At 41.0% G+C, this 23,883-nt stretch overlaps 1 protein-coding gene across 1 annotated transcript in view; it reads right to left on the bottom strand.

The window, feature by feature from the left end:
* The window catches only part of KCNQ1 (potassium voltage-gated channel subfamily Q member 1), a 1,043,019-nt gene that overhangs the window by 310,193 nt on the left and 708,943 nt on the right, over positions 1-23,883 (bottom strand). The window contains exon 9 of the mRNA XM_086957849.1: positions 6,481-6,603. Coding sequence (XP_086813975.1) covers positions 6,481-6,603 — 123 coding nt within the window. The remainder of the gene's footprint in view (positions 1-6,480; positions 6,604-23,883) is intronic.

Genomic DNA, 23,883 nt, shown 5'->3' with positions numbered 1-23,883 from the left:
CCCTGGGCTTCAGTGAGTGGCTAGTGGTAGATTGCTGGAGGTGGAAGAAACCAACGAGCATCACAGGGTGATCAAGATAGTCAGCGAAATGCTCCCCACGTAATGATTCAAGAGGATGGCACAATGAGGAGGGATGAGGGGTCCTCCTCTGAGGAGGTTGGAACCACCACTTACTCTCCTAGACAGGCTATGAATGGAGGTATAGGCTCATGATTGAACACTGCAGGAGTAACTCAGTGTGTGAGATAAGATGAAGAGAATAGCAATGAGACAAGTGAGTTTGGATGTATCAGCTATAGTTGTACTCTCTTTCTTGTTGTCAGAATGAAGGTAGCAAGACTGCAGTTTTTTACAGCACAAAACTGAGGGTCTGACAAGCAATATGACATTTCATTACCTCCACCTTCAGCAGGGAGGGGATTCGTAAATTCTCCAGTAACTCTCTCTATGTCATTAGAGCAGGCAGACTCACACTGGTTGGAGGCCTACTATTGTGGGAGGGCTTAGGCCGAATACTGCTAGGTCAATTGTTGAGTTAGGGTTAGAAGTTTGATTATTGTTGATAGAAGTGGGAAGGGCTGATATACGATTGCTCTATCTCCTTGAAGGGTTGGTGACCCACCTGGGCTGACTCATAGCTGCGTGTTTCTGGGTATGCCCTTGGTGAGGACGAGGGAAAGATGATTATGTCATGCATGAATGGGAATGTGGATTTTTGACAGTTGTAAACAACTATACTGGAAGTATTGGATGGTATTGGTTAGGATGACTTGCAGTAGCAGCATGGAGATGGATGTACATTTTACAACTGCCTCTGGCTTGATCTGTGTGGGTTCCTCTTCTACAAAATTGCAGATATAATGCAAAGGACATTAATAACTTGGAATGTAAGAGGGCTTAATAGTTATCCTAAGAAATACAGGGTATGTTCATATCTTCAACGATATATGGTCCAGATTGCAATGCCTGAAGAAACCCACTTATGGCAGAAATTAAAGATATCAGGAAGTAAGGGAGGGGACACGTTTGGCATCGCATAGTCTTATTGTACAAGAAGAGGGGTGGTCCGAATAGCAGTAGGAGTCCCCTTTTTGAAACAAGACCGTGATTACGGATCCTATAGGTTGATATGTGATTGTAGTCACTTGGATGGCTTTGATACCTGGTTTGTGAATGCTTATGCCCCTAATATGGACGATAAAGTATTCTTTCCAGGTGTGATGAGAGCAATAGCCATGTATTTGAATGTGAGAGTTATATGGACTGGTTATTTCAACTGTGTACTGAATTGGCAGTCAGAAAAATACCCCTCTAGACCGGGTATTAAGCCTGGCACAGAGAAAAACACTGTAAATAATGACTGACTTGAGTTTGATGGAGATTTGGAGATATCAGTATCCATTAGGCAAGGCATACTCCTTCTACTCTCATGTTCAGAATACTAATAGCAGATTAGATTGTGTGCTAAGATGCAGGGAAGATATCAATTCATCCCAATTGGTTTCACCTCGAACACTACCCCTTGATCCTCAAACCAGCTTCAGATTGGTAACGCGGTCACTCAGGAAATGGCTGAAGGGCCGGTAGCCGAGTTCTAGCTGTTGGCAGCCTGGGCTGTTAGGATGCTTCCAGCGGCCCAGTGGTGCCTGAGTGGCCTTTCTAGAGGCAGTTCGGCAGAGGTATCACTCTTTCTCTTGCTGGGTCGGCCCATTAATGTATGCTGATTGAGCGGGGCAGTGGGCCTGAGCAGAAGTGGCCTCACTTGCATTCATGTGTGGCTCAGCAGTGTGCACTAATCTGTGCATTTTTAAAAAATCTAAGTGAAGTTAATAAAACATGCCCCCCCACCCCTTTCTTTTCATGAAACTTCGCTGTATTAGTGCTTTGTGGAAAGGCAATCCGCAAATGTAGGCCACTTTTTTTTTGGTGTGCCCGGGCCCGTTTTTTATGCCAATCCAACCCTGCATCACACTGACAACTTGATGCGGCAACCAAGCAAACCATTATGGACAATGGACAATAAAAGCAGAGGTACTGACAAAAAGTGCATTTTTAGGTCGTATCAACGAGTACACAACACAATTTTTCAAGAGCAATCAGATCTCCACAGATAGCCTAACTGTAGATTGGAAGCGTTAGAGGAGAGTGTATTGCTTGGATATTTGGGGTGCAACAGCATGTGGAACAAACTATATTAGAATTAGAACAGAAAGGCAAATTAGGACAGGAAGGCAAATTAGGACAGGAAGGCAAATTAGGACAGGAAGGCAAATTAGGACAGGAAGATGGTAATGGACCATGCAGACTCCCAACTACTTATTGGCGTGAAGTTCCAGGTGGAGCAAATCAGGCTGAGAATCGGGAAATGCATGAATAGGCTGTACAGACAATGATTGTTCCACGAGGGAAGCAAATTGGATATAATGTTGTCTTGGCTGTTGAAAAGGTATAAGCTGCACTCACATATTTAATGCTGCAGCGCAAGAACAGCTCAGACGTTATTGCTGAATCAGCTGGGGTGGAGGGGTTTGAAATGTTGATGAGACCTATGTCAACTTGCTATATGCTGAAGATGCATTGGTTTATCTGAGAGAGCCTGTTGGTTCTGTGCCCAATATGTTGGATTAACTGGAGGGATTCCATGAGGTCAATAGAGTACATACTAACAGAAGCAAAATCAGACTGTCCCCCCTGGGGAGGTGGAGGGGGATACTAGTGACTACTTCCCCTTGAACCTAGGATTGGAATGGGAAAAGGAGAAGATTATATATTTGGGGATCAGGCTGGTTGCAAAATATAATCTCAACGTCACCAGGAGGCAGGATGGGCTCGCGCATTCAACAAAATTCTGAAGGTCGTTGCCCCGTTTCATAATTAAGGCTCCCTGTTTTCCGTTTTTACTGATTGTTACAGATAAATACTGACAGAAAACATGTATTTTCTTGTCTGTATTTATTTTTTAAATATGGATAAAAACGGATATTGGGTTGCTTTTTGAGTAATTCTAAATACGGTTTGCCATGACTTCCAGGCCAATAGCTGTGTGGATTGGTAGGTAAGGGGGCTAAGGAATTTTAGTAAAGAGGCTTTAACAGCAGTAGATATGCACAGGGTTGATACTGAAATATGCATATTTTCTTATAAGGGCATTGATTTATCTTCTGTGGGGGTTTACAACATTAAAACCTAATATGCATTCAAGCAGGAGTGCATATTTACATATTTACTGGTTAAATAAATGTGGAAATATACTAATTTCAGCTTCATTTTTCCACAAAACCCAAAATAAATATGAATACAGATAAAATTAGCAAAAAATAACTATGGATAAATACAGACGGAAAACTAAAAAAAAATAGATAAAACCGGGAGCCCTATCCATAATGGACCTTATTTCCTTAAGTAAGCAGTCCTTTTGTCTATATGCTGTCTATATCTAATACAAAATACTATGTGCCCTATCCCAATTGCTTATGTTTCTTTGACTGGATAGTTCGATGCGTACTTTGCTTTGGGCTGGAATCATAATTGTGTAAAATTAGATACACTGAAATGTTCATTGTTGGAGGGAGGCTTGGGACTGTCAGACCTGTCCTTACTTTACACTGCAATTGCAGCATGTGGTCCAGTGGGTTGAAGGTGACCCTAACTGGGAAATGTAGGTCTTAACATGCTCCAAGCACATGCCTCTTTAATGGAGCTCTTTATGATGAAACGGTGGGGGTGCCAGGTGAACTCCCTTACTTAGTTCGAAAGATGGCTGGAAAATGGATTAAAATATTGAAAAGATCTCCATTTGAGTGTTTGGTCCATGCAACCCTTTCAAAATATGTTGTAAGATGTCCTTAGATTGCGAGAGGGTGGCACCGAAAAGGTGGGAGATCTGTTAATAAATAATAGAGTTATATCATTCTTACAGGTGCAGTAGCAGTTTGGAGTAGGGCCAGTGCATTTCTTGTAGTATGCTATGATAGCACATGTACTGCATACAATTTGGAGCTCCTTCTAAAAAGGTCCTCCGGAACATATAGTTATGCAGCTGCTGCTCAACTTGCTTGGATGCAGACATATTTCTATACAGCGTAGCTGTCTGTAAGGGGTAGTAATACACATAGGTAGCAAGTCCGTTGGATGGCAATTGCCCCGATGACTTCACTGCGTCTGATTGGAAAAGGGCATGTGAACGGGTTAAAAACATATCACCGAACACTATATTCAACTCAATAGAGTTTCAATTTTTCCACAGGACATATTTTACACCAAGGAAAGTAGCCCTGATCCACCTTAATAGGATATCTGAATGTGGTTGCTGTGGTCAATCTGCCGCAGATATTTTTACATATGACTTGGAATTGCTCAAAGATACAAACCTTTTGGGGATGTGAACCGAATTACTGGTGACCTCATTGGCAAGGAAATAAAAGTGTGTTTAGTTGGAATAATAAAGGAGGGAGGAAGCACACTGCCTCACTTCACTTCTCAAAATCCATATTCCACTATACTAACGAACCACTAATCCTTTATGGGTTCCAGAGCAGAGTACTACTCGCCAATAAAGCGTTTCAACACTCCATCAGGGTTACAAGCACTATATAAATGCAAACCTTTTTTCCCTTTTCTACCCCTCCCCAACTCTTCTCAAAGCAAATAACTGACTAACCTATCCACCACTCAAATAATTTCATGTTTCACCACACTAATTCAACACTAATCCTGATGGGTTCCAGAGTAGCGTGCTACTCGCCAAATAGTGCTACAAAACCCATCTGGAGTAGCAAGCACTATATAAATACAAACCTCTTTCCCTCTTCTATACTGCCACCTACCCTTCTCTATCCAAATAACTGAATAACATATCTACCACTCAAATTACTTCATATTTCACTATACTAATTTTCAACACTAATCCTTTATGGGTTCCGGAGCAGCGTGCTACTCACCAGAAAAGTTCTTCAACACCCATCAGGGGTAACAGGTGCTAGATGAATGCAAACCGTTCTTCCCCTGCTATCCCTCCACTATCCTTCACACTCCAAATAACTGACTAATATCCACCACTCAAATCGCTTTCATATTTCACCATACTAATTCACCACTAATCCTTAATGGGTTTCCGGAGCAGCGAGCTTCTACACCCCATCAGGGATAACAAGCGCTATATAAATACAAACCTTTTTTCCTCTTCTATCCTTCTGCTATCCTTCCGAATCCAAATAACTGACTAACCTATCCACCACTTAAAATGTACTTGCATGTTTCACTATACTAATTCAACACTAATCCTCCATGGGTCCCGGAGTAGCATGCTACTTGCCGAAGAAAGCGATTCAACGTCTCGTCAGGGGTAGTAACCGCTATACAAATGCACTTACAATACAATACAATACAATACATCCCAGCACTCCATTATGGTAAATGCAGTGTATTGTAACACCTACTTCAGTAAAAGTCTTTAGATTTCACCACTGTCGGTGCAGCCAGTGCTGTGCATCTCAGGACAGGTGTTTCAGGATTGTTATCCGTCTTCAATAGAGGGTAACAAGTTGGTTTAGAGGTGCTAGAAATGCTGCTCACAGTCTTCGTGGTATCTGTACCTCTCACTGAGCACAGGCATATCAACCATAGCTCATCAGCTCAAGGGAGCCTTACCAACAAAGGAGGAAGGGAGGTCACGGCCTCACATTCCAAACTCACTTGGAAAAATACAGAGACGGAAGTGAGATAAAAAGGAAACTCCCAATGCTGGTATTGGGGTCAGTGCTTGCAAAAAGCAGAGGGCGGCCTCTAATGCACGGAGGGTGGCAAGATGGAAGAAAGACTTGATAGAAGGGGCATTGGCATATGAGCAACAAATGAAAGCGAAATGGACAGAGGACAAGATCATGGGTGATATGACAGCATGGGGGAAGATTCTCTCTACAACTACGGACTCAATGAACCATAGACCACCTTGAGGGGTGATTAATAGATGTTTGGATTTTGGGTCTGCTGCAGGATGAAGCGTTTAGTCGAAACGTTGATATGAGATGCTGCTATTGGGATGATGTCTATCTGTACTGCAATTTGAGATTCATTCCTGGCATTACACACTCTTGGTTGTGAATGTACGGTAGTGCTATGTTAGGAAAAATGTTATGGACATCATTTAAAAAAAAAAATAATAATCAGGTGGTACCCAAAGAAGCGGGATGGGCAACCAAGTCTGAGTGTTGCTACTCAGTCCTAATGGTCTCCCTGTTAGGGAATGCTATAGACGTCACGTCAAAACTGGAAGTAGAAAACTTCAGAGTCCATAGCCTATATCATTGCCCAAGTTACAGACAAAGTAAGATTTCATAAGATATAGACTTCGCAGTAAAAATGGTTCAATTCCAATAATGTATCATTTAAAATGACATTTTTGGCCATTTAAATAATTGTGGCATCTTTCCGCATGTAATCAGGCATGCATTAAACATAAAACAGCTCCAGCATCAGTACCATAACTGATTTTTTGACTTTCGGACTTGGTGAGACAAGTTGGTAATTTCTAGACGACTTTCGGATGTATATTTTCCACGTTGCAGAATCTGGGTTTTCCGTAGCATAGCACCTCCAGGCAGTCTAAAACAAAAGACACATATTGAATGAGATTTCAGCACGATGCAGTTTGACAAAATCCCACACTGCTTTTGTTTGTAATCTTTTTCAGTCTTGCATCTCTTTTTCACAGTGACTACATTCTGAAATTATATTTTCTTTCATATCATAATATACACATTAAAAAAAATCACAATAAAATGAGAATCGCTCCCTTAACAATCCGATATAATACTATTGCAAATCTTAAAAATAAGGGGAAATAGCAAAAATACTGTAGTTATTATTGGCTGCTACTGGGCAGCTAAGAAGTGCTCATATTTGTATTTCACACAGTTGAATTTATTTTTATTTAAAACATGCTTTCACAAATGCCATGAGCAAAGAAACATAGCTAGCTCACATTTAGGATGTATATGCAATAATAACTCAAGAAAGCAAAAGTATCCGGGGACACTGGAACACTTGCAGGTTGATCGTTTCCTCACAAAAGAAGGAGTGTTTCACCGCACAGAAGAGCCTACACCAGAGGGCAGGATAAGGCAGGGCTGTATTTACAAGCGCACAGGAAAGAGGGCCCGACGGGGCATGGTGGCAGGCAAGGCCCGCCTAAACATTCTGAATAGCATTCCAGCAAAGAAGCTGCAAGGAGCGCGCAGGGATGGCGCTAGGCCGAAACATCCTATGGCCAACCTAAAGCACTCTTGAGGAAACCATTGAACTCAGGCCACACTCGTCCTCTCTCTTAGGCCATACGGCACAATGACATTAAATATATCCTCGTGGGAAATGGGGTGTTTATTGACGGCCTCGCCTCCAAAGACGCACAATTTCGAACTGACTCACACTCAAGAACTTAACTCGCAATTACAATGGCTTACAGTTGATCTAAATATTGTATTATTTTATAAGATTTTAATGCTGAACTTTTCATGCCATGATTTTAAGTAACTATGCTAATAAAATAAAACTTGAAACTACTGTTGCACAGACATGGAGGTGCAATTGGAGGCTGCTTTCAGTCCTGCAGGTAAACGGGCTGCTGGACCTTACAGGCTGAAACAAAGTTCATAAAAGTTTTTCTAAAGTATGTTCAGCCCACAAAATGACTAAGCATGTGCATGTAACTTCCGTTTAATTAAACAATAGGTGACCTCATTATACTCATTCAGATAAACATCTAACAAAACATTGCAGACATGGTAGTGTGTTGTACAGAGAACATTGAATAGGACATCCTTGGAGTTATACTCAACAAGACAGCCAAGCAACAGGTATGAAGTTGAGGCAGAGAACATTTTAGCAACTAAGAAAGAGCATTAACTTTTTTTTAGTTCAACGTTCATTTTTCAGCTGACAACATTTTAACCACAAAATATGCAAAAAAAAACGGATTACATTTTTTTTGTACATACACTAAAATAACAATTCTGTTAGTTGACGTATTTACACGTTTTCCCAACTATTTATCACTTTTAAACCCCCGGTGCATAGTTTCCAAATGATTATTCGCTTTATAGGGATGTGAAATGATGCGAACAACGTTCATGCATAGGAAAATAATTGGTAATAATAACAAAATGTAATCAAATCTTTCAACATGAAATCCTTAAAAATCACAGTGCCTTCTACTAACTGACCAAACCTTAGTCGCAGCCAGTTGCTAATCATCAGAGGACATTTTAAATGGTTGCACTAGCTCTTACCTGTCTTTCTACGTTTTATGTAATATATCGCCTACCATAGCTCCTTCAAAACCCTTTCTTTTTTGTGGAGTTCCTCCCTTAGCCTTACACTTTTTCACTTTTATTTCGCTCCACTTGTTCATTGTTTCCACGCTTTGGGTTCTCTTCGATGATATATGTAGATGACACACAAATTAGTACATCTTTCACTGACACCTTGGAAGAGGCACAATTTGATTTTCACTCGTTTCCTACATCTGTTGCCTCCTAGATGAAGTATATTTCATTCAAAATCAATGGGGACAATATGGAGGCTTTAACATAGAGCAGACTGGACATTTCTCTGGTTGCCAAAAAATGGGTTGTCTTCCACCTCCAGTTAAATATGCTACGATTATATTTTCACAACACAATGTCCTCTGATGATGTAGTTTTAACTCCTCCTCTGCCAAAGTAGCAAATAACATGCATTGGCAAAGCCAACAGGTCTCACCTCTATAATGAGACTGCCAAGCTGTTGGCCTTGCCAATGTTTGTCTGTAAAGCCTTGTTTGAAAACGTGAAGGTAAAAAACATTTAAAAATACTGGTAAAAAACATTTAAAAATACTGGAGGAAAATCAAACACCTGTCTTATGATATCTCACAACTGTACTTTGAATTCAATTATTTTAATATTTATGGTTTATGTTTAAATACTTTTCACTGAACCGAATTAAAAAACAATAAGGAACTGGCAGAATATAACGTGAAATGCTTTCCAAAGCCTAATTTACTTTCCACAAGATTCAGCCATGTGTTCTTCTGTAGTAGCCCAGAGAACAGATTTACAGGCTCCCATGAGAAGTGACTTGAGGTTAGTGCCTTATTCCAGGAGTATGGGTACAGAGTACTTAGTGGTTGTTAAGTACTACTTTGGAGGCGGTATCCTGTGATCCCAATTTGGTTTTAAGAAACCTCTCTCCTCACCTTCCAATAAATGTGTGTAAAAAACAGTGCTGTTACAGACAAACAAGCTGGGATAGGTGGTGGTTGGAGCAGGGAGTAACACAGCCACAAGCAGTTATTTGAGAGGGGGTGGGGGCACACATGGAGAGAGCTAGAAAACAGACATTTTCCTGGAGTGCTGAATGAAAAAGAAAAAAAGTAGTTCACTGAATGTGAGCAGTAGAAGGATGCAAGCCATCAAGCAAAAGGACTGCTCCAGGTGTGGGACAATCAAGAAGCTATGATCCAGGTTAGGGACAAACACAAGAAGAGGAAGGCAAACCATCGAATAAGATGCAAACACATGAGTGATAATGAAGTCAACCAATACTAAGCAGTAGGCGGGCTGTAAGCCCACTGTAAATTCACAATAGGTCTTTCACAACCAGACAACATGCACGGTCTGGGAGGCTAGACTTAAAAATGTGCACATTTACTGTACTTTAGTGGGGAAGCAGAGGTTTTACCACTACCATGGCTCAATGTGCAATTTCAAAAAGGCAAGTGGTGGGGGCATCTCTAATGATCAATACCCTAATTCTGGTACCTGCTACCACCAACTACACAAAAAAAAGTGTGGGAGTAGTGCAGGAGGCCCACAGGAATTTAATAAGAGGACTGACACTAAGTTTAGGGGGACCCAGAAAGGATGACCAGCCCTGGATTTTCTTTGGGCTTTCAAGCATTCCCAAGACAGGGGCATATGGTTCAAAGATGGGAGTCAGAGCCCTCTAGGGACTTTTTCTATGGCTACAGTTTATGTGGCCTGAAGGTGTCTAATGGAAGGTATGTGTGAAACAGCACATTCTATGGTTGCATTTTATGCAATTATGATGTCATGCTTTCTAGGGCCTGTTTTATGGTTGCGTTTTCATGATTTGAAAGTATTTAAAACACACAGACACATGGGAAGTTCATCTTTAAATTCTTTATTGATATGATAATGTTGACAGTGATAACTGATCAAAGAGCATATGCTGTATTAAAATTAATAAGTGCATTTACACATGGTTATTACTGATCATTGCATTTACTCCTAACATGAGAATACTTCTTGACATGTAGTTTGTGGATCTTGAAGACCTGCCTAATGTGTTTGTGTGACTCTTAAGGGGGCCAGAGGTAACTACGCAATATCATCAAAAGTATTTCCACCAGCCTTATGAACATTTGTAAATTACTGAGTAGTTTTCAGTAGAGTGTGTGTGTAATAAATGCACTTTTCCTTTTTCTAAAGAAAAACCAAAGAATGACAAATTATCTGTTGAGTGTTATTATTGCATGCCAGTGAACAGTGACTGCTAGCACGCACTACCTCCACTGGGTAGGCCTTGGACTGCTCTGCTCTGCTACTCTGAGAGAGTCAGGTGCTACAATGGGGTGTTCCCAGTGAAGAATGAATGTGGAACCATTACTTGTCAAGAATACACAACTAATTGCCTCTTTCCTTACACACCCTTTTCTATTTTCTTTACCAGGCCTCTGAAACAGACATATTAAAATATTTCTAATTAACAAGCTAATACCCCCCGCCACAGTAAATCACTGAAGAGGTCCTTTAGACTACGGTCCAGAAACAGGTTTCCATTGTCCCCCTTTTCATTTTATAGCTGTTTAGATCTGGGTATTGAAACCCTGAAGGATACATGAATGCACGTAAGGGATCCTTTTGGTATACACTGTGCCATATTTATAACTGAAAAATACAGCCATTATTTTAAGTGAGAGAAATTTAAAGTGCAGACTTTTTTCCATATTATGAACATGTTTGCAGAACATTTTTATGCACTTTAAATTTCTCCCCTTTACAAAAATGGTTCTATGTTTGTATTATACATGTAATTTATGGTGAAAGGTATGTCCTGTGCCACAAGAACATATGAAACAGGCTCTTAGTCACCCTAATCCATATATCCCATTCATACACACACATGCTCGTACATCCTCAAAGCACGCTCTCACTGACACACATGGCAGCCCTATCATAGTACCCCTACTCAAACCAAAGTCAATGAAGCCGGACCTGGGGCTGTCTGGTAACAATAAGCAAGTTGCTTAGCCTTCAGTAGCTCATGAAGATTTTCCCTTACTAGAAGTAGCTCTTACCATAGAAAAGGTTGGAGACTACTGGCCTGAATGATTTTGGAGGAATAGGAACCTAATACTCATTGGAGAAATACCTTACAAAAAAAAAAAGATTAGGCACACATCAGAGGAGTGCCTACAGAAAGAGAGAAACATATTCTCCCCTCCTCCTCTTTCCTTAAACACCCTTTTCTACTTTATTTACCAGGTCTATGAAACCAACATATTAATTATTTCTGATTAGCCAGCTAATACCCCTCTGCCACAATAAATCCCAGAAGAAGTTCTTTAGTCTACTGTCCAGAAACCGGTTTCCATTGTTCCCCTTTTTATTTTATAGCTGTTTAGATCTAGGTGTTGAAATCATCAAGGATACATTGATGCACATAAGGGGTCTTTTTTACTGTTGTTAAGTAACTGCATCAAGTTACTGGAAGAGAAGGCTTCCAGTATTATTTTTTAGCACATCATCACCAACATAAAATGCATACAGAATGAAGTACCATAGATTTAATAAACCGTTATGTCAAAGGAAAGGACTAAGAAGTATTCTAGGATAGCCATCAGAAAAGGAGTAATTTGGTTCCAGATTAAATTGCGACCAGTGTTGGCTAGTGAACCTTAAAGGTGGTGAGGAATAAATAGGAGTCAGTAATGCATCAAGTTGAAGAATCTGGCAATGTTGACTATTTGAAGGGGATTAGATGGGGTTCTCCACCTCCCCTCCCTCAAGAAAACACTGAAAAAGGGGCCAGGATGGTACATTTTGCAATACAGTATTCATTTATGCTGCTCGGAAGGCCACTTGGGTCTTTATTGGCACTAATAAAATATTAAAATACTCTTACACTATACCAAACAAATCTGACTCTCCCTTAGGAGCATTGGAAGCTCAAACTTCCAAATAAAACGTTGACCAAATAGTTAAGAAGAAAGTGGTTTCTCAGCTGTTTTTTAGGCAACAGTAAAAACACAGTCAGTATTGCTGACTGTTGGCAAAATATAGGTATTCAATTGTACATTGCTGATCATTTTTTTTATACAACATATCATCTTTCTTGATTTCTCCAATCCACTCCTTTCACTTTTCCCTTCTTCCTCTTCCAAATATTTTTCCACATATCTCAAATTTTTCTTAAAAGGGGCAAGGAAAAGATGTCAAAAGTACAGATTAAAATACTAATACTGTTTCTCTGGAATGAGGCCAGCTGGTAAAACATTTAAACAACTATTTTTAATAGTTATTAAACATTCAATTAAATGGTGAAGTCAGATTTTAAATAAATATTAAGGAAATGTAACTTTTAGAAATTTACCCTTTTGCTGCCTGAACTGTCAGAAAACTAATTAGCATAAGCCTGTGCCAGCTTACAGTCTATGCTCAGCCTTGAATTGGTATGAAGAAAAGGTGTGAAATGCCTCGCAGGAGCAAAAAGCAGGTTTAACTGAATGGGCAGAGAGGATGCCTCTGAACTCCACTGCATATTCAGGGTGGGGTATGTGACACCACACTGTCAAATCGTGCTTGGCAGGTCTTTTGAGTCAAATGTAATACTTGGGGCACTCTTGTTCTGTGTACAGTGTCTACCTGTAACTGAATTTCATTGTTACTTGTGGGAAGACACTGCGATCACCATACTTCACTTCTCACTAATTCCTCCAGCCCAGAGAACCAGGTTTAGTGTGGCTGAAGACTTTCACCATCTTGCAAATGCCCTGAACATGGAATTTTGGGCCTGGTTGCAGCAAGGACAGCAGGAACTGCTGAAAATGTGGAGAGAGATGCTCCGGGGTCTTTCACCTCATCGTTTAGAGAGTGTTCAGGTGTCACCCCGCCCACTAGCTAGTGCCAGGAACATACCTCAAGGCACTCAAAGAATACTTTATGGACCTAATTTGTTGGAAGTGAGGGCTACAACCCAGGGCTCACAGGTGTAATTCAATAATGTTCCTGTCACGCTAAACTTAATGTGGTCCCACTGCCACTAGGCCACGTTGAAGCAAATTTCAAATCTAAGTAATAGGAGCATGTAAGTATCCGTCCTTCCTTTGTCCAATAGTTCACAAAAGTATAATCTTGATCTGGCTATTCATTATCATTCAATCACAAAAAGGTCTCTTGGGGGTCTCATTTAGTTGAATTTTCAGTTCCAATGTATTCAATCTGTGATACATCAAAAAAGAAGCAGGCACATCAATCCAGCCATCAGTTAAATCAATCCAGCCAACGAGTTTCGTCCAATGTGGACATCATCAGGGCTCATAATCCTAATTGGGGCACCATAATTTTGATTCTTCAGAGTGTTATGCTAATCAGGTATATTAATCTCAAATCGTCCTTTTGTTGTTATTCTCATCTGCTGTATCATGCGCTCCCTCTTCCGGGGCTCCTGCTCCTTTGGTGTTCCATTTACCGCTATAACTATATATATATGTGAGTCTCTGAGTGCCTCCCCTGAGGTCCTGGGGGCATAAGAAGTATACTCCCTGTGGTTGGATGTGACTTTATTGACTAAGTCAGAAGGTAACATTTTTGGAAAGGACCAACCTGGTTGGTGCATCCAACCCACCTTCCTTCATGGTCAGCCTCAAATTGCACCTAGGTCTTGGTCTACAGCAATCATCTGTGCGTTGTGCTTTTTGGCACAATTTCTACTTAAAACTTCAAAAATTAAAATCTCTAGTCCCCATTATTGGATCTTCTTCATATTGGTGTAATTTTGTTTAATACATTTTACTCTATTTTCCTAATCTGTATGATAATTCTATTGATTTGTATTTTGACTTTATTACTCTCTTGTGACTGTATATAAACTTTACATATTGCTTTAAGTTCAGCCTTTATGCTCTGTGCCAGAGCTACCAAGGGGTTGAGCTCAATTTAATTAAGTGACTTTGAGGGTACACCCTGACAAGGTCAGTTGCCCACCCCAAATAATAATGCAATTTCTTACAGGCACCAAGCAAACAACAGCAGCATTCACAATGAATTAGCACTTAAAATCAGCATTCACTATTCATACATTGTTAATACAATAATTGTGTCTCAAAATATCGTTTTGTCTGCTTCATAAAGTACACACGGTGTAAAGCAATAAAACATTTGCATTTTGAATCAAAGTCAATAGCCCCAAAGATTTTTCCTGAAATACCAGTTTTTAGGCCTCGCCTGGTGAAAGCAGCGCATGCGCTGTTCTTGCCATGGAGAGCACCTTTATGAATAAATTCTGCGAGGGCTCTCATGCACACGTCTGCAATTGACAAAGATGGCTGCTCTCACCATTTGCCAATTGCAAACAGCATGCGCATGTCTGCGGGACTGTGGACAGTCCTACGCCATTTTGTTGTCCTAGCAACTAAAATGCCGCTGACACACTTTCGTGATCTGTTCTTCCTGGTACTACTGCGCAGTTACTTTCACGGCCGCTTGTTCTTTATTCTTGTTTTAAGTAGGCGGTATAATGGCGTCCTCACAAGCGCAGTAATTGTAGCGGCCGCCTGTTTAGCTTTACTTTGTATGCACGTTGTGAAGCGCGATGTTCTGAGTTGTATGTAAACATCGCGGTCCGTTTATTTATGTTTTATTTACATTGAAATATGGCAGATGCGTGTTTTGTGTTCTACACATGTGACAGCGTGTCCATCTCCTCTGTTGCATGAGGGACTAAATAATCTGCGTGTATATATGGGGGCACATTTATCAGTGTTTATTCTGCTCTGTGTGCAGTCACTACAGGTTAGTTGTGTGTGCTTCCTATTATGTGTATGTGTATGTCTATTTCTCTGTTGTATGCACAGTTCTCGGCGGGCTGATAGCTGTGCATTTATTCATAACAGAAGTCTGTGTCTAGTCCTGTGTGTTTCAATACATCTGATTCATATCAATTCGTACCTGGGTCTGTTTATTTTCAGAATAATTTTATTTTTGCGTATCCCTCCTTTTAATTTAATGGGTGCTTTTTCTGTTGCCTCTTCAGTATCTACAAAGTACCTGTGTGCATAATCAACGCCATGTTTTTGTACATGTGTTCCCCTTCTCTGTATATGTTTTACTCCTGTCTGTGTCTTGTTACTTTGTTGTGTGTCTACTACCGCATTCCTGTGTTTTGTATGAGTGAAGCGCCGCATTTCTAGTTCTCTTTTGTGTGTATCCTACAGTGCTTCTAATTCCCGTTGTGTCTGTCTTGTTTCTCAGTTACATGTGTGTTTAATCCAATAAGAACATATCCTGCAAAACCAAGTGCACATGTGCGTGCAACAAGACCTATACCTTCACACGAGAGTGCAGGAAATGACCACAGCACCTCTTAGGGCTGGTTCTCAGGTCTTTTAAAAGCCACACAGCAACCCACACTTAGACCCTGATTACAATCTTGTGGGCAGATTTACAAGCCCCTTGTGCCACTTTTGCGTCACTTTTTCCAAGTTAAAAGTGACGCAAAAGTGGTGCAAGGGGCTTGTAAATCGTCCCCTTGGTGTTAATTCAGTTTCCGGCGCAAAGTTTCTATCCGGTGGTATTTGCCCACTAGCTAATTTCACAAATGCCTTTGGCAAATTGCAACTCTGCGCTGTTTGCGTGATGTTTTCTGGCAGGTCCAACTTGCTGAGAATCTGGTTTAGTAATAACCACAACATCACGATTTGTGTGATCTGGAAATCAGAGGGGTGCTCTAATTTGCAGATTCTGGAACGTCCATGTGCATTTAGAGGACTCAATTTGTTTTAGCTATTTGATAATAAAGATTCTCAATTGTTTTTTCTTGTCAAAAACACGTGAGCCAATATCGCATAATAGGAAACTTGTGAACTCAGCACCAGGGCAAATGCTGGCCACATTGGGAGTTTGCATCGGTCACAGAATTAACAATGTTGTAACCCTTGGGTAATACATGCGAGATACATAGGCTGACACATCCAGTATCTCAGAAAATGTAGCGACGCAACCCACAGGCTCTTGGAGGCCAGGTGACGTCAGTGCCTGGGAATGGGCTACAATGCTGGTAACATTACACAATGCCTGTGTGCTTGTTTCTTTTTGTGTATGCGAGTCCCTTCTGTTGTTTGTCATTTTCACCTTGTGTTTGTCTCTTCTGCTGTTGTGTATGCTTCTAGCAGTGTGTGCTTATTCATCTGTCTAGTAAGTTGCTATATATTAATTACATATGCACATTATTGCTGCTGTATGTGCCTTTCCTTGTTTCAACACCCCCTTCCCTCCAACCGCACCCACCCCACGGGCGGCTCGTCATATCCAACAAGCGCAAGACAAGCAATGGATACTTCGTCTTAATAGGTTTCGCCTTTCATTAAGTTAAAGCCATTTGCTTTGTTATACAATATCATTAGCAAAGGAAATGGCTTTAACTTAATCAAAGGTGAGACCTATTACATTTTTAATGCTTGTTCATTTTGAGTTAGAACATGTTTACACTCAAATTCCAGCTCGTCATTTCCATCACTTATTAACATGCACTACAGCCACACATCAAGTCAAGTCAAAAAGGCTTTATTTCGATAAAAAGTTATCATAAAAGCTTCACATAAAATTCATGGATACATTTAAAAGAAACAAAAATAAACAAAGTACAAGAAATTTATGCACGGACAGTTCTTTTAAAAAGAATTCAATGTTTTAAAAGGAATCATTTCATAGATTATTTAAGAAAGAATTAAACAATTGATTTAAGCCTTTTGGCTCTGATTGACCAGGCCCATGATAAAAATTTGGCAAGAGCACAAACATAAGTAGTACGACTATCAGACATTAGTATGCGTATTGCGTCCGAATGACACCTAGTGCCCAGCTGGCGACAAAAGTGTTTGAGCCATATCTTCCTGGGTAAGATATACTCTCCACATTCAAACATGAAATGCGCCACTGTCTCTGGTCTGACTAGACATACTGGGCAAAACTCTGTAGTTTGTGCAGGCAATTTCCATCGTGATGAAAAAGCATACAAAGGGAGAGTTCCTGCTCTAAATTTAAAATAAAGGGCCCTATCAAAAGGTTTTTCGATAACATCTAAGTATAGTTCCCGTTTTGGTAGGTCCTTAAACTTCAAAAAATCTTCAGTGAGTCTGCCCAAGGAAGCATTAGTATTCCGTTGTAGCACAATCCAATTCCAATAAAGTTTCTTGAGGGTTGCCTTTGGGGGAGAAGATCTATTTGCCCACGCATCATTTAGGCCCAAGTTGAATAGCAAGGTTTTCATGTCGCTCAGCCATTTGATTTTATGCCACCCTGATAGTGACATGATTTCTGTGATGCCTTGGGCGTATTTACAGAGTTCGTGCACTCGCCACAGTCGTGCCCATAATAGAAGTGGGCGGAGTTTTGCTAAATCGTCAATAGGGCGACAACCTAGATCCAACATTAGTGGGACCGTAGGAGTACCCTGAGGGAGTGACATGATCGCCCTACAGCAGGGGTCTCCCACCGGTCGATCGCGAGCTTCCGGTAGCTCGCCAAACCCCCATGAGTAGCTCGTGCCTTGCATCTCAATTGTGTAGCCTGTTCTCATCATTTAGTGTCCTCAGTCCTTTTTTCATTGCCGTTGCCTGCCATAAACAAAACCACCTGCTCTGATTGGCCGTCACTAACTGAGCTTAGCTGGGGTGGGCAGGGCAAAGATGATGACGCTGTTGCTCCACGCCACCTGCATTCACACACTGGCACCGCAGTCTTGACTGTGGAAAGTCAGGACATGTGCCGGAGCAAGCACCAGGTGGGTCGGAGTGGAGCAGGAAGTCCCAGAAAGCCTGCTAGATGCAGGTGGCGCAAGCAGTATTGAACTGCTACGAACCCCACCAGCCGCCTTTTTCTGCCTGGAACGTCATCAGCAGATCAAACGGTAAGCGCTGGCCTGGCCCGTAAACACCATAGTAATCCATTGTTCTTTAGACTCGAGCTGCAATGTGCGTCTTCTAACCTTGGCCGTTGGTATGCCACGGGCTCTTGAAAGACTGGAAATATCTTTTTCTCCCACTTTCCAGCTCTTGGTTATAAACAGGACCGTAGTGTGTTGCCAAGTTCCAGTTTCCTTGGCGGAAGGCACACGATAAATCTGCACTCCTGAAAACAACGTAATTGTTCCTCTCTTCAGAAAGCTACGATTTTATGATCCAGTTTGAACTCTTTCATACTCTCTGTGGCCTGGTCATTGACAGAGCACAGGCACGCTCGTCTAAATTATGCATTTGTTTTATCCAATATTCAGGGATAGGGATGTGTCATTTCAATATTTGACACAGCAGCAGCTCACTTAATGCAAATAGTCTCTGTGATGCGGTCGCATTTCTAAAATGTAGTGTGTTTGGATGAAAAGAAACGTATTTATGGATATTGCATGCATATTAACACAAAAATTCTCTGCAAAAGGTCTGTAGCAGACCGTCACACGTCATCCACATTCATAATAAATTATAGGAAAATGATATTTAAAACAATTTGTTTAAGCATCCACAGTGAGCTGTGATTTTTTCATTATAGTTTCCCAGAATTAATTTGTAATAGCAAGCTTACTGTTTCTATCATCCAATAGGGGCTTTTACAACAATTGGGCAGGATGGTACAATGTTGTCCGAACTTTGCACAGGGTTTTTGCAGATTGTATTTGATTCAGGCTAGACTGCTCGGGTAAGAGATCTGTAGATGTAAGACTTTGTGACATATCCGAGATTGTTCCAGAGCTGAGAAAGCAAACTACTTCAACCCTGAGTTCAGAAATCTTTTGATTACCTTCATGTACTAACATAGGCTCCGTGTAATGGCGGGCTTCGCTCGCGTTGCCGCTTTCACGTGGGTTTGGCTCGTGGGTTCGACTCCTGTCCGCCTCACGAGCCAAAGCCTGAGTCTAGTGTGTTTACTTTTGAAAATATGTATACACGTGCCACGGCCCGTGTATACCCTGTTGTGTTTCGAATTGCTTCCCTCGCGCATGGACGGCTGAGTCTTTCCGTTTGCCATTGTAACCACCGGCTTCACGGAGACCAGACGGGTGGAGTCATCATTGAAGAGAATAAATTTCCTTACCTGAACCTACTGCCTCATCTTCGTTTATTACATATTTTGGCGACGATCGGGAGACTCCACCCCACCCACGCTGATCTTTTTCCGGATTCAGCACCTCGTCAATTTCGAGTGATGTCATTGGTCGGATGAAACCACCGCTTTTCCAATCAACGGAGTTGCCTTTCTAAATTTCGTCTTTCAGCGACTCCTATTGGGCGGTTACAATCATCTTCTACTCGATCAACCTCATTGGATGTTCCTTTATTCAACAACTTTATTGAGGTATCGGTGAAGACTGAAGACACGACAAGGTACTGTGTTGGTTGAAAGTGTTTATTTAATGAGCGCATCTTCAGCGATACGCACGTTGTGATCGAAAACATTGCGTGTCACTACAGCGACACGCACGCTTTCGACTTACAACGCTCTTGAGATTTATTTATTTAATTTTGTTTTAACACTCATCCATCGCGTGTCACCCTCAACGATACGCACGTTATTACTGGATCTACATTTATTCATTGCGTGTCATCTCCAACGATACGCACGTTGTTATATTGACATTTAACCATTGTGTGTTACTTCAGCGACACGCACGCTTTCAACATTTAATCACAGGGTTGTGCACCGCGTATCACAGCGATACGCACGCTTTTCATTTCAGAATTAGCATATTTACAACAGAACAGTCGTATTTAAAGTTTTAATCTTCTCCTTTGTTTAAATTGCATATCCTCATTTTAAAACTTTGGTTATGTTTAGATGTCTATGATTACAACAAGTTATTAACCTTTTAATTCTACATTGGCATTCAACATGGCTAACAACCAGTGGCACCAGATTACTCAACCTCCACCTTTCTTAGACAAACCTGGCACTCCAGACATAATTTGGTCTGAGTGGTTTGGGTTATTTGAGAACCATTTAGTGGCTATTGATGCTGCTGATTATTCTGACAAAAGAAAGTTCGCTATCCTTTTTGGTTGTTTAGGGCAAGCTGGTCAACGAATCTTTAAGAGTATTGTTCCTATAGCACCACCTATTTCACTAGATGAAAGTGGGGATAATCTTTGGAACGTTTACATTGAAGCCATTGCAAGGTTAAAAAAACAATTTTGTGATGAACCTAACATTATGTTAGAGAGACACAACTTCTATGCCAGGAAACAAAAAGAGGACGAGAAGGTGGAAGAGTACATCGCTGCACTCAGAGTTTTAGCAATCACTTGCAATTTCGAACCTTCTCCTGATAAATTTATTAGAGACCAGTTCGTATTTAATTGCGCATCAAGGAAGATTAAACAGAGAATTCTGGGGTGCAAGAATCCATCTTTAGGTGAAGTCATAGACCTTGCCCTTAGCATTGAACGTTCTACGTTAACCAGCAAAGTTGTTATGGATCAACTTAAACAGGGTGTTAATGCTATAGACTGTTATGACTCTGATGAAGGAGAAACTCTGTGTGCCATTGCTAATAAAGGCAGAGTTCAATCCAATAAATTTAACCAAAGAAAAAAAACTTATTTTTGTTATAGGTGCGGTTCAAAGGATCACATTGGGAACGCCCCAAATTGCCCTGCTCTCAAGAAACGGTGTTCTATTTGTAAAAAAATTGGACATTTTCAGGGGGTTTGCAGATTCGCGAAGAAACCTCCGAATGTTAATATGGTAGACTTTGATGCATGTACTGAATCTTTTAAGAACATTATCGTAACTCTTGATGCTAATGGTGACATTGATTCTATTAAGGGTCCACTATGTGCAGCTATTATTGATAATGTGCATCTTCAAGTCATGGCGGATTCAGGCTCCCCATACACTATCCTTAGAGATTCAACTTTTTACGAAAAATGGGACAAAAGAGTCAAACTGATTGAATCTGATGTTAATCCACTAGCATTTGGGGAGAAGAATATTAACATGCTAGGGTATTTTGAAGGATTAGTCCAATGCTTGGGGAGGGAGACCGTCACTAAAATTTATGTAGCAGAAAAAGGCAAAGACATCGTGGGCTGGAAAGACTTAGCCAGGATGGGTCTTTATTTAGTTCCAGGTGATGAGAACCCCATCAAAGTTGGGAAGTTACCTACTTTTAAAACTGATTTACCTGTTGCTGTAATTGATGATCATAACGCAAAGGTTCAAGAAATTTTGTCAGAATTTAAACCAGTGTTCATGGAAATGGTAGGGAGTGTCAAAGGATTTGAACATAAGATTAGACTTATACCCGGGGCACAACCAATTACTCATAAAGTTAGAGCTGTCCCACTGAGTGTCAGATCTGAATTAAAAATAATGTTGGATGATTTGTGTAAACAAGGTATCATTTCCCCCATCAATTCTTCACAATGGGTCGCACCAATTGTAGTCGCACGCAAAAAGACTGGGGAAATTAGATTATGTGCGGATTTACGCTCATTAAATAAGAACATTATCGTTGACTGTCACCCGCTACCAAGAATCCACGAGCTTCTGGCTAACATAGGCGACGCTAAATGGTTCTCTTTGATCGATCTGAGGTCAGCGTACCATCAGGTGTCTTTGGCGAAGGAATCCCAAGAACTTACCTCTTTTATTACTCCTTTCGGAGCTTTCAAATTCCTTCGCCTCCCTTTTGGGTTAGCGTCTGCTGGAAGCGTTTTCCAGAAGCTGATGGATGTGTTGTTTCAAGGTATAGCGGGTGTGCAGGCGTACCTTGATGACATTTTGATTTTTGCCAAATCATTGAACGAACATGACGTTATTCTCAGAAATGTGCTCTCAATTTTAATGTCTAGGAACATGACTGTTCGCGCAGACAAATGCAAGTTTGCAGTTAACAAGATTGATTATCTGGGGCATACAGTCTCTGACCAAGGTATCACTCCCAAGTTTTCAGTCATTAGAGCCATTGAAGACGCAAAACCTCCTCCCGATAAGGATGCCTTACGATCCTTCCTAGGACTTGCAGAGTATTATGCAAGGTTTGTCCAGTCGTATTCCCAGATAGTGGAACCTTTAAGGAAGCTTTTGAGGAAAGGGTCTAGTTTCGTTTGGACACAGGAGTTAGACAAGTTTTTTTGTGAGATCAAGAAGATGATTGTTTCTGCTAAAGCCATACATGCCTTCAGAGAAGATGCCATCTCAGTTATCACTGTGGATGCAAGTATTTCTGGTCTAGGGGCAGTTCTTACACAAAAGGTGAATGGTCAGGAACAAACTGTGGCGTTTGCATCTAGAGCACTCAAAGAGTTCGAACAGAGGTACAGTACTATCGAAAGGGAAGCTCTGGCTTGTGCTTGGGCGGTCCACAAGTTTAAAATGTACATTTGGGGTAGGAGATTTGAGCTGGTCACTGATCACAAGCCACTAATTTACATCTTTGATAAATCCAGTTCAGCGTCCATGTCAGCTCGACTGATGAGATTAGTCTCAAAATTACAAGAGTTCAATTTTTCTGTTAAGCATATTGTTGGTGGCAAGAATTTTCGGGCTGATTGCCTATCTAGAATGGCTATGGAGAAGGACGATGAGGAGGATTTTCTTGTAGAGGACGTCGAATGTGTTACCTTTGTGGATGCAGTGGATGAAATTAGTGATGTGATTTCTGAGGGTGATTGGAAGGAAGCCACTGCTTTAGACAATGTGTTGTTAAAAGTGATAGAGTTTACCACACGGTGTTGGCCCGAACCGAGAAGTTTGAATGGTGATCTACGTAGTTTTGCCCAAATTTCTGAGGAACTGTCTGTTGAGAACGGCGTAGTACGAAGAGGTGAGAAATTTGTCCCTCCTTTTAAACTGAGAGAGTCTATTATTAATAAGGCTCACCAAGGGCATCTGGGGACAACCAAAACCTCTATGCGCATTAAGCAACACTATTGGTGGCCCTCAATTGATGTCCAAGTTAAAAATTTGATTGACTCGTGCCCGGAGTGTTTATTATCCGATAAACATTGGCGCACACTGAAAGTTCCCCTGCATCCCACGGATTTCCCTAACTCTCCCTGGGAGAAAGTTGGGGTAGATTTTTCGGGGCCATATTCCATTCTTCAACAGGAGAATAAGTACATTATTCTTTTGGTGGACTATTTTTCAAAGTGGATGTACTTTGATTTTGTTAAAACTCCTGATTCAGATTCCACAATAACCTTTCTCAAGAGGGTGTTTGATTTAGAGGGATCTCCCAAGTTTATCGTCACAGATAACGGGACTCATTTTGTTTCGGATAAAATGTCCAAGTTTTTGAAACAATTAGACATCAAACAACTCAAAGTCTCTCTTTATTCTCCAGCTTCGAATGGTCTTGTCGAGAGGGGGAATAAAGTGATCAAAGAGGGTGTTCAGACGGCGATTTCTTGTGGTTACAATGTGGTCGAATTCGTAAAGCAAAAAGTATGGCACTATAATACCTCTCCTCATTGCGTGACTGGGGTCTCCCCGTTTTCCTTACTGAGAGGTAGAGAGAATCGTTCTGTTCTATTTCCTTCCTGGTTGCATCAGGACTCTGCTGGTAAAACTTTCAATTTGGATTCTGTCAAGAAATCTGTTCTAGAAAAAC

Source organism: Lissotriton vulgaris, chromosome 2_1, assembly GCF_964263255.1.
Source record: "Lissotriton vulgaris chromosome 2_1, aLisVul1.2, whole genome shotgun sequence".
NCBI classification, from domain to species: Eukaryota; Metazoa; Chordata; class Amphibia; order Caudata; family Salamandridae; genus Lissotriton; species Lissotriton vulgaris.
Note: the sequence above shows the minus strand (reverse complement) of the source record. Positions and strands in the feature narration are given on the sequence as shown.